This window comes from Zosterops lateralis, assembly GCF_965231275.1.
Source record: "Zosterops lateralis genome assembly, chromosome: 11".
In the NCBI taxonomy this organism is placed as follows: domain Eukaryota; kingdom Metazoa; phylum Chordata; class Aves; order Passeriformes; family Zosteropidae; genus Zosterops; species Zosterops lateralis.
Genome location: NC_139771.1, coordinates 15,132,508 through 15,149,031, shown reverse-complemented (window position 1 = coordinate 15,149,031; position 16,524 = coordinate 15,132,508). Strand labels below are relative to the sequence as shown.

At 42.6% G+C, this 16,524-nt stretch overlaps 1 protein-coding gene across 2 annotated transcripts in view; it reads right to left on the bottom strand.

Annotated features, from left to right (window-relative positions):
• SYNPR (synaptoporin) overlaps positions 1-16,524 on the bottom strand; it is a 106,865-nt gene that overhangs the window by 15,831 nt on the left and 74,510 nt on the right. For both annotated transcript variants that reach the window (XM_083869639.1, XM_083869640.1), the window contains one exon: positions 15,306-15,430. In XM_083869639.1, the coding sequence (XP_083725765.1) occupies positions 15,306-15,430 (125 nt within the window). The remainder of the gene's footprint in view (positions 1-15,305; positions 15,431-16,524) is intronic.

The window sequence follows — 16,524 nt, the reverse complement described above, 5'->3', positions numbered from 1 at the left end:
ACTCAGTGCTCAAGGCTAGGAGGGTTTGCTTTGGCTGCTTATTGTTGTTGGTCCAAACCTCCAAATTTCTGGTTCTTCAATAACTCATGACATTTGCTGTGTTTGAAGGGCCACACTCAGGTACCACAGCTGCTGTTTTATGGCCCTGCTGCAGGATATGGGATCTGTTTCTCCTGCTGAGCCCGGCAAAAGCCAGGCTTTGCTGCAGTGGAGAGAGCTCTATGGTTTTGCTACCACTTCTCCTCACATCACTTGCACAAGCACTGTGAAACTGGGCTGAGCTACACTAAATACAATCCAAGTGCTCTGGGGAAAAGAAGAAGAAGAACAAGGCAATTCTGCATGCATTTTATTGTGTACAACATGTCTTTAGAGCGGAGTTTTCTTCCCCTCCCCAGGAGCCCTGAAACTCAGACTGGACAACACGTGGTGTTGCAAGTAGCAGCTAAAACTCCTGTGCATACCAAAGAGGAAATAACTTAGGGAATATTTCTATCAAGATTCAGACTTGGAGTTGCTGCCCACCCCTGCCCCCTCTGACTGTCCACTGTCAACACAGCCCAGTCTCATCGTCAACAAAACATGATAAAGCAACTGAGACCATCTTCCTTTTCTATTCTCTGTTTTCCTGAGTGCACCTTAGTTCTGAATCATAAGCCAGAAAAAAAATGTTCATATATTAACACCACACTTGTACCTTCCCAGCAGTGCTTTTGTGGCCAGGCACCTGTCAGGGATACGAGATCAGAGAAATCTTCTTCCATCAAGTTATTTTTATTCACTTGCTTTTCTTTTTAGATTTCCTTGGCCTCCAAGAGGATGTGCAGTAATTGGTGCCTCTTGTGGCCACCTCACCTCTGTCAAAACAACCGAGATCTCTGTTGTGCAAAGGGCCCCAAAATAGACCATGATTCAGACCTGGGAAGAGGAGCTGTGACAGGGAAGAGAAGTGAGCGAGCCAAGCCCTGCGGTGGTTAGGGTGGATGCTGCCTTTATATGATACATCTGAAAATTTTCTTTAAGGCAGGGGAGGATCAGTGACAGAAAATCCAGTTTCACTAATCGAAACCTTTTTGATCTGGAATGGCATCTCCAAGAGAAAACTGATTTTTTTTTCCACTGATGTTGCTGAGTCAGCCTTTCTGGGGGCAGGATGGTTTGGTGATGACTCACAAAACATTAATTGCCTCTGCCTCCCACTTTTGATATGTCTACCTGTTCTGTCTCTTACTTCCTCTGACTTACTCTTCTTTCATCTTCTCTTATCTCTCTTTGTTTACACCCCACCTTTTCCTTCAAGTCACCCTTAGCCAGTGTCTCCCTTCTGCTGCTTTTCCAATTTCCAGCACCACTCTTCCATTCTACCTTTAATTCTCCATTTGCTAAACAAAATCAGGAGCCCCAAGAGTGACCCTTTGCAATAACACCCTTTGCACTTTGTTAACTTTTTTAGGCTGCATTAACAGGAATTATTTTCACTGATTGATAGGCAATGCAAATAAGGAACACAACGGTACTGAATTTACTTAATGAGGGAAACCTTTCCCCTGTAAGTTCTTTTGCCTTGTACTGGGTTCTTTTGCCTTGTACTGCTCTGGGTATTACTATTAATTCAGAAATAAAGCTCCTGACTTTGGAATGTGACCTTGCACCCCACACTCAGCAGAGCTGCACTAAGGTCATCCTTGCTGCCTATTGTTACCAGCACCATCCCCTTTGTTAACAGCAGCTGCTGTGCCCAAACCATCCAGGCCCAAATTCCCTCAAATTCACTTCAATCTGAAGCAAGTCCACCAAAAGCAGTCAAGTTTCACTGATGAAGTCACAGTAATTAAGGGCTTCTGAGGTTTCTTCCACCACTTGGCAAACTTTCCATTGCTGAGGGAAATATGATGACAAGACAGCTGTATTGTCTAGCTTGACAAGATCAAAAGAGGGCAGGAATGTTTTACAGTGAAAAAAGGGATTTTTACATTGTTCCACTATAGTGAAGAGCAGTTACATTTTCAGATGCTAATTACCCTCGCTCTGAAAACAATACATGAAGCCAGAGACAGTGAACAAAGCTACAGCTGTTACGTGTGCATGGGGGAGGCAAAAGTTGTGCTCTCTCCATGTGAGTGTGAAGTTGCCTTTTCTTCCTGAACTTCTACAGTACAATATTCAAACCACAGCTCTCTTTTAATCATAGCCCACCATTTTCTTGAGCAGCTTAGTTCCCCTTCTGATCCCTGAGCATGAGAACAGCTAGACTCAACTGCCCCAAAGACCTGTCTCACTCCACTAGCACAGAGAAGAGCCCAAGCAAAAGGGTGAGTGATCTAATCTTGTCTGATTCATCCCCTTCAACACAGAGCTTAGACTTGAAGCCAACAGAACAGGCAATTAACACAAGAATGTGCTCAAATTTTATTGGTGAACCAGCATAGATTTCCCCTTCTGGGCTTTGATCAGTGTGTGGATTAATAAATAACAGATAAAGTTCTGCCTCCAAAAATTCTCAATGGGGGTTAGTGTTTCTCCATTTCTTTACTAGGATCTAGTGAAAAACAGGCAAAAAAAGCACTCTGTTTTCGTAGGTTGTCCTATTTTCTGAAAATAGCATCTTGTAATCCACCCTCCAACCTGTCTACAACATGCTGGAACAAAATCTGCAACACCCACACACGTGCTTGCAAAAACCCTGAGATCTATTATCTTTTCATTGGGCTTTATTTCCCCCAACTTGTTTCTGGTAGTCAAACTGTCAATTGTCTTTACTGTCTGCAAATCCCTGAGAGAAATACATTGCTAGAAATGAGTTACGGCAGTAGTGCTTGTGGAAGGGTTTCTTGGGAAATGTTTATCTTGGTTGATAATCCCCAAAATGAGGGGAAAATGAAATTTCAAAATACAGCAGTGAAATGCTGACATGCACAGAGCCCCTCAGCAAGTCAAACTGCTCTGCTGAGGCACAAAAACGTGACAAGGGTTTACATCTTTCTTTCTCTGTGATACAGAGTAAAGGCATTTCTTTTAGTTAGCCCTGAAAACACTGGAGTTCCCTCATTTCAGAGGACTATGCTGGTGTACTTTGACACTGGTGCCTCCAGCCAGCCAGTCCCTGGGAAAATGTACCTTTTTAAGGTGCCAAATATGGATTTTTTTTGTAGGTTTAGTGGAAGAATACAAATAAATGGGAGCCCTTCCTCATACAACATTCCTGTAAAACTCCTCTAGAGATATTACCTACATTAAGAAAAACATTTTGAAAGTCATCTCTAACAGTCAGGTCAAAGCAGAAGTCTGCCTGCAAATAAAAAGTCTTTTCTTTAAGGAAATAGGAGTCCACTGACTCTTTCAACACTCTTCCCAGCCTGTTCTTCTCACTGCAGAGAACACTTCTCCCAGTGCTGGGCATTCCTGAATGTCTGGTGTTAAATCCTGGCTATCTGCAAGGCTGCTCACACAGCAAGAACAGGCTTCCTTCCAGTCTTCAGGAGGAGGGATCGAAAGACCTCTGCAGTTTTCCCATCCTCTTCCTCCCCCCAGATCTGCTCTGCAAGAACAGACTTTTGAGTGGGGGGATCCTTCAGCATCAAAACCATTACCCAGCAATTCCCACAGGATCTGAATCTTTGCACCCAGGCATCCAGGAGCTGCTGAACTTAGTCTCAGGCAGATGACCTGTTAACACCACATTTGAACACCTTGAAGCCATTTAATGCTGAAGTTCTCTCCAGCCCTTCAAAGTCAAATAGCTGAGATGTTATTGAAGCCCTGGACAACTGTGGGATGAGATGGGGTTTGCTCCTCGGCAGGACAGCAGCTGCCATGGAGGTGACTGCCCCCTGGCCCTTTTGCACCTGTGCTATTCTGGTAAAATCACACATTTCTACCTTTTTGCTAACAATGACAAGACTGTTTCTCACCCCAAGCTGCTCTCACAGCTCTTTTCCCAAGATGAAGAAATTGCTGCTTACTCAAGTATTTCCATCCCTTACCTTTTCATTGCCCATCTGCCCTGATGCACGTCTCAGTGCTGCCTGCACATACCACAGCCTTTCAAAACTGAGATGCTTATCCATCCTTCCTAACTATCCCAGCAGTTCTCCATACCTCACTCTACCAGCTGCCCCAAAAACAGACTATTCCAGACTCCCCAGCACCCAAAGGTGCCTTCAGTACCCTCCTCCCCTACAGAGCAGCAGCACATTCATTTCCACCATATCCCTGTTCCTACAAAATGGGTTCATTTTTCTCTGGAGACAGAAAGCAAAATTAAAATTCACCATCTGACTCAGCAATCCAAGCCTGATCTTTTGTTTCTTTCCTTTCTAGAGGAAGAAAGGATAGAGTTGGCTGATCAAAGAGTATTTGAAAATACTTCACTTTGAACTTCAGTCCGCTCAATAAAACCTCTCCATTTATTACAAAAAAACGAATTCCAAAGCCCACATCACTCTAGAATTATTCAACACTACCAATCATTTCACACAAATACATATATCATCTTGCAAACTTTTATTCCTAGCTCCTAATCTGGATATTTGAACATCCTAAAGATCTCTCTTTTGTCACAGCTGACTTTAGTGGCTTATACCCATCCAAATCTATGTCCAGAGCAGCATGACTAAAAAAACCCCAGAAGGTGCTGCTGGGAAGCTAACCAGGAAAGCTGTAGCAACCTACACTCTTTTCTGGTTTATTTCCAGTGAAAATAATATAAAATATTTCCCTTCTAATACTTTGAATTTCTTAGTTCACCAGGTTCCCAGCCCTCACTAGCACATAGCTATGCTGCAGATGTTTGGCCAGCACTATTTTCTTACAGTACTGGTTTATCAGGACAAGCTGCCAGACACAGCTGCTGTCCCAGCACACCACACTGTGTGCTGCACTGAAACAGGGACAATTCCCCCAGTGCAGGTAGCTCAGAGCAGGTTCACCATGATACCTTCCCAGAGCTGGGCACCAGATGGGTCCCTCTGCTCCATCCCTCTACCCCTCATTTCATTTCTCCTGTTAAGACAAGTGTGTCTGAGACCTCCTGAGATGCTTAGGCCTCCAGGAAGGGAAGCTACACAACCCTTTTGAGGATGGGGTCTGAGTGGTGGTGGTGGAGAGAAGGCACTGGTGCCATACCCCCAGCTTGAGACCTCCCTGCAGGACCCTCCCTGCAGTCCCAGTGACTGTGTCCACAAAGCTCTTGGGAAACAGCCCTGCACAACACTCCTGGGGGAAAAAAACATCTGGACTGGTGCCAGGAATGAGCCTCCCCAGACTGTGCACGTAGCAGGAATGCAAACCCTACTACTCCAGCGTAGCACCAAAAAGCCAACAAGGAAGGCTTGTTATAGAACACATTCTGCAGGGAGTGCTCGGAAAGCTGAGTGGGTGATCCCAACCCCACTTCCAAGCCTTTATCCAAGACCCAGATTTATCTCCCAAGATAATTTCACAGCTCCTCTCAGGAACACATGCTGTGTAAGCAGATCACAGTGCTCAAAGGCATGCTCCACCAGTCTTTACAGCCCAAATAGCTTCCCACATTGGGAACTTACATTCTTTGTGGTACAGACTAGTGGCATAATACTCTGATTTCTCTCCACTGAGTTATTTTCTTGGGACAAACTGTTTTCTAGTCTCTGGGAAACTTTGCTACTATCTCTGAAGGAAGGTAACCCTTAATTATCTTTTTAAAAAGTAATCATGTTCATGGAACAAGGCAAATTATAGGACCTGGAAATGCCACTGGCATTTGCATCACCACATAAATAACTACTCAGTGTTACCTGGTTCCATAATGAGATCCTGGCTGCTGCCCTCTCCTCTGGACAGACACAGGAAACAGCTTCCAAACTAAGAAGCTCCTGTCAGAGCCAAACAAAAGCTTCCATTTGGAGGAAGAGTGACAGAAATTAAACCTCTACAGATAAAACACAAGCAGTAGAAACCATAAAGAAAAGGCCTAAAAAAGTAATTGAGCATTTCTGAGAAGTGGATGTATCAAATCCCTGGGCAGTGTTTCTGCATGGAGCTGCTGATCCTGCAATCAACACATTCTGCAGCTGCTCACATCACCTCCAGTTCACCTTCCCTTCCACCCTTAAATGGGCTATGAACTCCATATAAAAGTATTCCAAATTCTTGGGCATCACCAGGTGTTCAGCCAAAACCACCTGAAAGCATAAATGCTTCACCCTGTGACAAGCAGTGTTCCCATACATTTTCATCCAGATCTACAGACCCTGAAAGCAGCAATTTCACCCCCCAGGCCAACTGATATAAATACAAGAGCAATTACAGAAGATGCAGCAACATTTACTCCTCTGTGTTGTAGTTCAATATTACTTTGTATTTAAGTCTAATTTTCTCAAGTATATTGTTATAATGTACTTAAAGCAATCCAATTAAGTTCTCTGTAGAGTTTTATGTGATGACTCCAATGAAACTCCCAGCCATAGTGTGTACATTTGGAAGGATATGACAAATCCTTTCCTCAGGGAGCTGTTGGGCTCCAGCACAGGCTGAGCAGTGCAGCAGGCAGGAGCCAAGCAGACTTGTGGGTCTGCTGATGGACCTGCAGACAAACTGCCAGCACCTTCACACCTGGAATAGTCCAGGAAGTGTGAATCCAGACAGGACAGGCACTGAGTGGGGCTGTGCTGCATGGGGTTGGATGCACATCCTCTCCAGAGTCTACTGAATGAAAAATATTGCATTTATCTCCTGGCAAATAAATTAACATAGAATCCAGGTGTGAGAGGAGACCAAAGACATCCCATTCCCTACAGTCCTGGGGAAACCCTCAGGGCGCCTGCACAGCAAATGCCCATTTTGGATCAGGGAGAGGGGGAAGGACATGTGTTTGATTGTCCCCCAGCTGGGCCACCATGTGCCATCCAGAGTATGGGATCAAATGCCAAACAAGGCAAAGCCAAAGGGTGGCTGCTTTGATTGCTTCTGTCCTGACAGCATGAAAATGTGCAAAAATAAATTTGCAAGGGAATTTGCCTAAAGTCTGACTTTTAGGAAAAGCCTTTGTGGCAGGCACAGATAAAACACCATCACTGCACAATACTGCAGAGACTATTCATGAATATATATTAAAAATTCAAATTGTGAAAAAGCTGCATATATTAACGAATCCAAAATCAACTTCCACTTTAAGAACATATTTGGCCTAAAGAATTAATGAAGAATTTTTATGGCACTAAAACAGTGTTAAGCACAAAATACAGCCTCTGTGAAGTAAAATCAGTCAGTATGGATCAATTGGACCATCCAAATTCAGAAAAACTCCAATTTTTGAGTGCCAAAAGAAAGGCTCTGTAATTTAACGAAGTCTTAAGAAAGCCTTCTCCCTAATCTGCAGCAGACACCATCTCTAGAAAGTTTCTACCACTTTCCTTCCCCCTCCAGCTGTGTGCCCATAAGCTCTGTGTTCTTGCAGTGTTTGTGCACGGACAAGAAGAAAAGAACTGACCAGTCTGAAGAGCTTTGAAACAAGACAAGCTTCCTCCCAGTTTATCATTCAAGGATGTGTTTGTTTCAAGTTTTAAGGGATTAAAAACTACAGAGTAGAAGCAGGAGAACACTGATGATAGCAGCACCTGAGATGACCTTAACATCTGGAGAAGTCATCTTGTCTGCAAAGCTGCTGCCTCCTCACAAAAAATACTGCCTGAACCCATCAGCTTGTCCTTGGTTGTGCAATTAATTGGAGACTTCATGGTTTTACAAATCTTCCTTCTGTGACTTCCTCAAGCACCGAATAGCTGTTGACAAAGTAGTTTGACTCAGAAGCCAAGCCATCCAGACCAGCCATGAAATTGTGGGGGTGGTGGGTGGCCTCTTGCTTCAACAACAGAGTCCTGATGAGGACCACAGGCACAGGGCCAGCCTTAAAGAGAAGCTGAAGATGTGATTTTATCAGACTTCTGGTGGTTTTCTATAGATCTCGTGCAGGAACAAAAGGTGACTCAAAGCATCTCTGGCCCCTCACTTGTGAGAAAAGGGCACTTGACTTTATCCACAGTTCCAAAGGTGCAAACTGGCAATAACAACCAATCTTTGCCAATCTTGAAGATTTCTACAAAATGGAAGACATTTTGAAAACTCTAACTGGGGTCAGGGGGAGGCTCTCAAAACTAGGAAAGTCACTAAGTCATCCTTATTTTTATCCATTTTAATCAAACCAGCAATAATTCCATCAACCTCTGACAACAGGAATCACATTGTACATTGTACTCATGTACTCAAGTAAAAAAGCCCATTTTCTCCCATTCTACTGTTCTCTTTGTCTAAAGACAGTATTTCAGAGTCAGCGTGGTCCTTGAAGACTTGTGGACATTGGAGAACACTGATTTGCAGTTTTCAATTATTTCACTAGTCTGTAGCCATGCACAAGCAAGCAAAAAAACACATCAGGGCACTGAAATATGGGATGCACTCTCTAATCACTAGAGCCAGTTATAAAAATGTGAAAAATTCTTTCCAATTACAAACTATGTTCACTCAAAGGTGAAAAGAAAGTACTTATTCTGCAGACTTGGATCACCATTTCCCCAGCCCAGGAGACAATCTAAGAGCAAACAGCTCCAACTAAACCAACAGCTCATTGATCAGTGCTCAGTTTGGCTTTGCATGCTCCATGTTCAGATTGCTTCCAGACTTGCTTCAGTACAGAGATTTGACCAAGGTCTCCGATGCCTTCACTGCCAGGGAAGTGCTGAGGCCACACTTTAAAGAGCTCACAAAGTTCTTGCATTCACATCACAATGGCATAAAATCTTTTAACTGGATTTCCATTGGGAGGGAAAAAAAGAGAAAAGATTTTCAAAAATTGAGTGCATTTTTCTGGTTAGCCCTATAAATTACCAGAATGTAAAAATCACTACTGAGAAAAAAAGGTCTATTTCCTTGTTAAAAATATATCTTAATACTTCAGTTTGCCTCCTTAAGTCACATTAAATGTGAAGATACTGTGTGAAGGTATCACAATCAGAGATATTTGTAACGTGAAGGATTTCCTGAATTTTACTCAGCAAAATGCAACTTTATCTTTCTCATTCACTCAATTTCCACTTTCCACTAACAGTAGTTAAAATGCAGAAGTTCTGGTTAGGCAAATTATTCATTAGGAGGTCAAAATTAGGTATAAAAAGCTCTGCTGAGATCAGAGTTTGAAACAGTTGTGGAAGAAAATTAAAGCCCTGACTGAGCCCTCAGTGCCCATCCTACATAGCCAGTTTATATAACAGGGATATTGGTGAAAATCTGCAGCTTAGCTGATGTATTATTGAACACTTTTCCTCATCAGTTCAGCTTTTAACCCCAGATCTGTAGTGCTGGATGAGGCTGTCACAGTTTGCCAAGAAAAGGGACTAAACTAATGTAGTTTTCATGGACCAGCCTATTGCAGATCCAGCAGAGACCACTGTGACACAGCTTGTGGTCTTCTAAACTCCAACCAATCATCCCTGCAACTCCTGCTTGTGCAAAATCTGCTTCCCAAAAGCACCAAGTTTTGTTCTGAGAAGTTCCAAGGTGGAGATTTATCCCTTCATTAAGCTGGAATGGGTCATGCAAAGTTTAACCAGCACCTCTCAGCTTCCTAGGAACTTCGCCAAATCCACCTGGGAACTGGGGCATTTACATTTTGGCACAGGTTACACCTGAAGCCAGTGCACAACTCCTGCTGGCTTGCTTTTGCTCCTGTCTATGCACAGGTTCATGAGGCCAGAGTTTGGTTTTGCAGAAGGGGCATCTTCTGTAAGATGAAGACATCCAAAATAAACACAAACCTTAAGGAGTTTCACTGACTCTGTGACTTTATTCCTTCCTATCTCCAAACTTCCAAAAAGTCTGGGAGCAGAGCCCACCATGGTTGCCTCAAGTCAGCACTGCAGGCGACTACTTAGTTGAAAGAATTTCTATTTATCAGCAGCTCTCAGTCTTCAGCCATCACACACATTTATAATCTTTCAGCCAGAATGTTTTTCACTGAATTCTGAAGCAAGATTTACTACAAATGGATGACAAAAAATAGAAGGATAGTACACACTGGCACAGAAATGTGCTAACATTAGCAGAAGCCTTTCCAAAGAAAGATAGATGCAAAGCTCAAAAAGTTAGATGCTTTCTCCTTAATTATCATTTGTAGCTTCTAAGTAGGCAATTTAGATCTGGCTGTCATATTTCAAATGGAAGACTAGACTACCCATCGCATGCAGATGAGCTGAACACTTTCAAGGGTGCTCAATGGGAATGTCTTTATTCAAATGAGGTGCTTAAAGTGAATGAAAAGCTCCCATAAAACACAATTTCCTTTTCCTTCAGAAGGAAAAATCACTTGAAGAGACAGCTTTACTAGCACACTGAAAAGATACTAATAGGTGATTTAGAATAAAATGAAAAACATTTGTTTTGGTCACTGCTGTGATACAAAGATGTGCAAAGACATATTTTTCACCAGGGTCTCACGTTAGCACCACCAGGAAATCCTTCTCTGTCCTTCCAGTAACTGTGGCTCAGTGCTCCTAACACCTCTGCATACACTTCACCTAACCACTGCCTTAGGTGAGACTGTTTAAAATTTAACAATGTCATCCTCCAGGCCAATATTTTCCAAGTAGTTTTCAGGATGAATGCCCCGAGAAAAGACAAGACATACTCCACATTAATTCTGATTCATGGCATTTAACTTGGGGATATACTGTGTATGTAGGCTTGCATTAAAGCACCTCCAAAAGCTACAGGCAAAGAGATTTTGGTCCTGGTTCTGCCTCAGGACTTAACAGGCAGCACACTTAGAGGCTTTTATTAAGATGGTTTTCCCTTCCCATTGCCCTGCAGACCTGTCCAGAACAAGATCTCTGCTCGTGGGACTCCCACAAGCCACAGACCACATCAGCATCACCCACAGCTAGGGTCTGGCACAGCATTCCTCCCTTGGCCAGGACAGGGCAGAATCACAAAGAGCAGCTGATGGCATTAGCACAGAGAACCTCTCCCAGCACATCATCATCACAAGAGCACTTCTGAGATGCAAAGGTTCATTTAAATCAGAAGTTGAAGAAGCCCAGATGTTTCAGTGCAACTCTGCTAGTTGCAAGTAAAACATCAAGTTTGTTATAGGAATAATTATGTAGCAAAAAAATCTTCCATACAGTAAGTTAAGCAAACAAAAAATACTTGCTTCTAGGAGGACTGATGAAAAAAGCATCTTAAAATAGTGAATACCAGTAACAAATATGTACACAGTAGGTGTACATATTCAATCACTTATCATCAAAGTAAACTCAAGGAAAAAACAAAGCACATGATAAAAATGTTGCTGGGATCACAGAAAATAATAAACAAATAGGACCTTCACTAGGACTCTTATTACAAACAAAACATATTGCTTCAGGGCACTTGGATAAGTGACAAATCTAATCTGAAAGGCTGATGGACTGTGAGAGTAACAAATAATCCCAAGATGCTAAATTTTTTTCCACCCCTCAAAGAATCATTGCCTGGGTGAGTTAATGGGTCAAGTTAATGAACATATTAATGTGTGCCAAATTTGCAATAGACTCTGTAGCAAGCACAGATCCTAATGCTAGAGAAAAACTGCTACTCTAGGGTCAGAGAAATTTATTCTATATTTGAACTTGTAAAACTTTCAAAATGCTTTTACAGGTATCCAGAAAAAGGGTTGATTTGTGCCTTAAAACACAAGGAAGGAAGGAAGAAATGTTTTGTGATAAAACTAGAATCAGGCCGAAATGAGAAAAAACCTCAGGTGAGTATTTGAAACATCTTTATAAATATCAGATTAGGCATGGAAGAGTCTGGCAGGATCTGTAGAAAAGTATGGCAGAGCTCCAGGAAACACTTGTTAGAGTATATTAGGGTTTAGACTTCAGGTTAATTTCCACATTACAGGGTGATACAGGGTCATGGACGTGGGCTGCCAAAAGCTTAAATGAATCAGTGTAATTGTGGATGGAAAAGGATCCATCTCATCTCCTGTTCCAGGAGAGATGGTGGAGCCAAATTTGGGCTCAATAATGTCAATATTGACACTGGGGGGGGGGGACTCTTTACTGGTTATTGCACCTCAGTGGGATGAATTCAGAGCAGAAGCTCAGATGGGAATGGCTCAGCCTCCTCACACTCCTGACACAACCTCCCTGCACAGGGACAGGGGCTTTTCTCCCAGGGATCCTGTCTCCCAGCCCTGCAAAAGTACCACTGCACCAGATCACTCTGGTAGTGTCTAGTGATTATGTGTCTACACTTTTATGCTTTTCCCCACTTCCTCTTTTCAAAGGGCAAATTAATCCAGGTCCAGAACTAAGAAAGTGATTCCAGCAGAAATGAGAAACAGCCACCTTGTGAAAAAGGTTTCTTTGGGTTTTCCTTTTGGTGCTCCACAATTTCCTGCTACCAGAGTTACAACAGCATTAAGACAACACAGTACCCAAGCATAACTTCCATATAGCCATAACTTAAAAAAAACCCCAAGAAATAATTAATATTAGTTTAAAGGTACGTTTCAAAACTCTCTAATTGTACTAATTATTTCTCTTGAGCTAATTTTTATTTCTTGCTAGAGACTTTTGCAATTTGTAGGCTGGGGCTGAGAAAAATCTCAATAAGCAGGTGTGAAGATGCTCCTTTGTTTTGGGAGCATCTGGAACTACCTGCTGTGGAGAGCAGTGCTACTCCAGTGCATTCAACACTGGCCTGGGGCCACATGAATCACCCCCACAGGACACTAGTACTGGTTTTGCCCTCCTGCATCCTCCTTTTCTCTAGCTCAGGTGATTGGCCCCAGAAGCATGTTGTCACTAGTGCAAAGCCCATCCTTTCAGTCTGGAAAACTCCCTCCCCATTCTGATCTTGCTTTAATAGGAATGTTTTCAGAATCCTTCGATCTCATTTCCAAAACATCCAAGCCTTCTTGTTTTGCCAAGCTGTCCTGTTCAGCCTTACCGCTTTGTTTACCAGCTTAAAGCTGTCCACAGTCTTCATCTCCTGGCCAAGGTCTGGCACTTCATCTTTTGGGAGAAGAAAATAAAGCCTCGAATTCACAGCAACAAAAATGAAAGCAGCTGGTGGCACGACTTTCTTTGTTTCAAGTCATGCTGGAAGGTGCAGCTCATAAAGAACAGCGCACAGGTATTTTGACTGCTTCAGTGTCACAGCTGACAGCCCCAACAGCAGCGGGGTGTCAGATGCTCAGCAGTTTCTCTCCTTCCACCTACACCTCCCCCAGCTGACAGCCAATAATCAGGACTGTGAAGGCATTTGAAAGGAAAATGCCATGAGAAGATGGACCTGAATGCGAGACAACTGGTGGGAAATTCATCCTACCTAACAGTGCCTACAAGCCCATGCAGGGAGCTGAGCCTCAGCCTCAGGAGCACAGTCTTGATTAGAGAGCCTCAACTTTTCTGAGCTGCTTTTCCCAAGTGTATTCACTGCTCTGAGATGTTACCTTTCCCAACTAATATCACTTCTGTTTTTAGAGCATCCCATCTCCATTCTGTGGAAGGAGCACTGGAGAACAGCAAAAATAGCAAACACATGAGAAAGTCACAGGAATATTTAAATAAAACACTGAGATGACACCAAGTTCCAAAGGTAGTGCTTGGCCAGATTTTCCAGGCACACATCTGCTGCCTCATGTAATCTGCATATCTCTGGACACTTTTTGCACATACCTCAGGTTTGCAAACAAATTGCACAAAATCTGAGTACATTCATGCTTCTCCTATAACAGCAGCTAAGTGTCATCTCCCTTCTCACCTGCAGGTTTCAGGTATATTTGTATCACCACCCCATTGTGTGTGTCATACATCCCATCTGTGCATGCTGAGTTCTAGGGCCAGCCACGGCCTCAGCTGGATCCCTCCTGCAAATAAACTTTATTTTGCATCATCTCTGCAACATGCTGGAATGTTACATTACCCATCAATTACTTCCAGTTTTCTAATAAGTAAAACTGTGGGAAACTGCAGATCCAGGCACCTCCTTCTAGAAACAATGGTCGATGTGCCTGGTGAAACACCAGGAGACACTTGGTGGCTTCTTCTCTCTGTTTTATTAACTTTAAAAATAAAATACTATTTTATATTCATGCAAAACTGAAAGCACTTCACTACAGGGTGTATTTGTAATGAATGTTGGAGAAATGACCTATTTGGAAGGGAATCAAATTACAAACTCACATAACTCAATTTTCAGCATCTCTCCTATGCATACTTAGCAGAAATCAAAGAAAATGTGGACATGTTCGAGACAAAAAATAAACATTTGTAATACCAGGAAATGTGACTTTTTTGAGGAATAAATGCATGTCAAGCAAGAACAACATTTCAAGTAATCAAATTCAGTTCCCACTGTTTGGAATTTGCTGTATCTTAGAACATGTTAAAGAAATAGATGCTTTCAAGTCTGGTCTGTGCATAGCAATCATAAGCAAAACAGCATGTGATTTCCCAAGGAAGAAAAATAATTTTAGAGTCATAGTGTACTAGACTTGAGATTGAATTATGCATTCTTTTCTTAATCATCTCAATTCCTTGAAGAAATCACTTATACAAAAGTGAGTGGTTTCTGCAGTGGACTTGACATATCTAAAACCAGAAGACTGTAGATGCTCTTTTGAAGTAGGATCTGAAATGGCATGAACATTTTATATCTATCTATATATATATAGATACAGATATAGATATATAGATATAGATATCTATGTATAACTATGCTACAGTTTTCAGATGTACTTAAAAACCATAAAAAACTATAAAAACTGTTTTCCTAAATCACTAGGTTTAAAGCATTCAGACACCAAGAGATGCAAGCAGGCAATTAGTAAAATTTTCAAAAAGCATTTCAAAATTATGGTTCAAACTCATTTTGGTTTTTTGCTTCCCCCTCCCTCGGAGTAGCTATTTCAGATCCTTGTACTGCAACAGATGGGAAACCTCTGCCATTTCCAGCTTAAGTTAATGGCTACACTACAGTTTTTCATCTTGGGATGATGTGCTGTTTCATTTTCCCTTGCCTGCCATTTTCCACTCCCCAAGATTTCCTGGCCTCAACAGGGCTCTGCAATCTCTCTTCTCCTCAGCTGAGCTGCCATTCCCAGCAGCTGCCATGGCCCCATCCACACCAGGTTGAGCCAAATCCATTCCTCCTGCACACCAGAGGAAAATTCTGGAGCCCCAGACTGGTGCTGAACTGAACCCTGCCATAAATGCAGGACAGCTCGGAGAAGCCGGGGCAGCCCCAGCCCCGAGTGCCGAACCGCGCGAGCCGGCCGGGGTTACCTGAAGGGGTAGGCAAAGGCTATGTCAATGCTGAGGTCACTCTCTGACTTGTTTGCACAGTCCACACTGAGGCGCAGCTCTCCAGAGTACCCGCCGCATGTTGCAAATGCAAAGATTGCAAAAAGCTGTCAAAAACAAACAACATTTTTTATTTTATTTCATTTCAGCGACCACCACAAGCAGATCCATGCAGTAGCTTCTAGCTGCAGCACCAGCCCCCTCGGGTCAGGTTATCCATCACTCCTTGCATTTAAAGCGTTGCCATACATTATTCCTGCACCCGTCCCAGAAGCAAAGAACCGTGACACATGAAGCTCTGTTGCCACACAGACAGACACATCACCATTTGTCCATGCCAGACATCTCAGCTCTTCCCTCCTGTCTTGAGCCCCATTTGGGATTCACAACCCAAGCAGTTATTTAAATCACCCCACTGACAGGTGAGATTGGACAAGAAGAGAAGGATGAATATTGACTGAACATAATGAGTAATTCTTCACCCAAACAAAACACTAGCAGAAGTATTTAAAAGGTGCAACCAGACAGTTGCAGACCCAGACAGTTCACACAGCTGCCATCCCATTATGTGGCAAAACACAAAACTCAGCTGCCCCTCTCCCAGTTCATGTATGACTTAGAAAAAAAACCACAGTGTTTTTTTAAATTACTTTTCCTAAATTACTACCATAATCCAAAGTGGATGTAGAGGTGAAGTAAACTGACTGCAAAGCAGAAATGAATTCCAGACTTGGGTTGAAGTCAGGCAAACTGGAAAGGAAAAAAGGGCTCGGGTGGTTTGATGCAAACTTATACCACATCTTAATCTTCCAGGAGAAAAATAATGAAGGAGGGAGTATGCAGGGCAGAGACACATCAGCTTTTATATCAAGGGTTCAAAGAAAGGAACTGGAAGCAGGCAAAAGTATCTTCAAACATCATTGACACAGGTTTCCTTGGAAGACCCTAAGTAGAAGCAGGAACAGTTTATTTATACAGCTGTAATTTAATTTAAAGACAGGTTAAATTTTGTTGATTGCAGCACTATAGCTCTGAAGTAACTCCATTAGCTTTAACAGAGTTACTGTGAGATCTGCAGAGGGGCAGATAAGGAAATGGCAAGCAAATGCCCAATCCCAGCCACAACCAAATAAGCTAAAATCAGCAACCCAGAGGAAACAAAGAGTGTACACATCTGGGAAAGGAACCATGGTTCTGGACA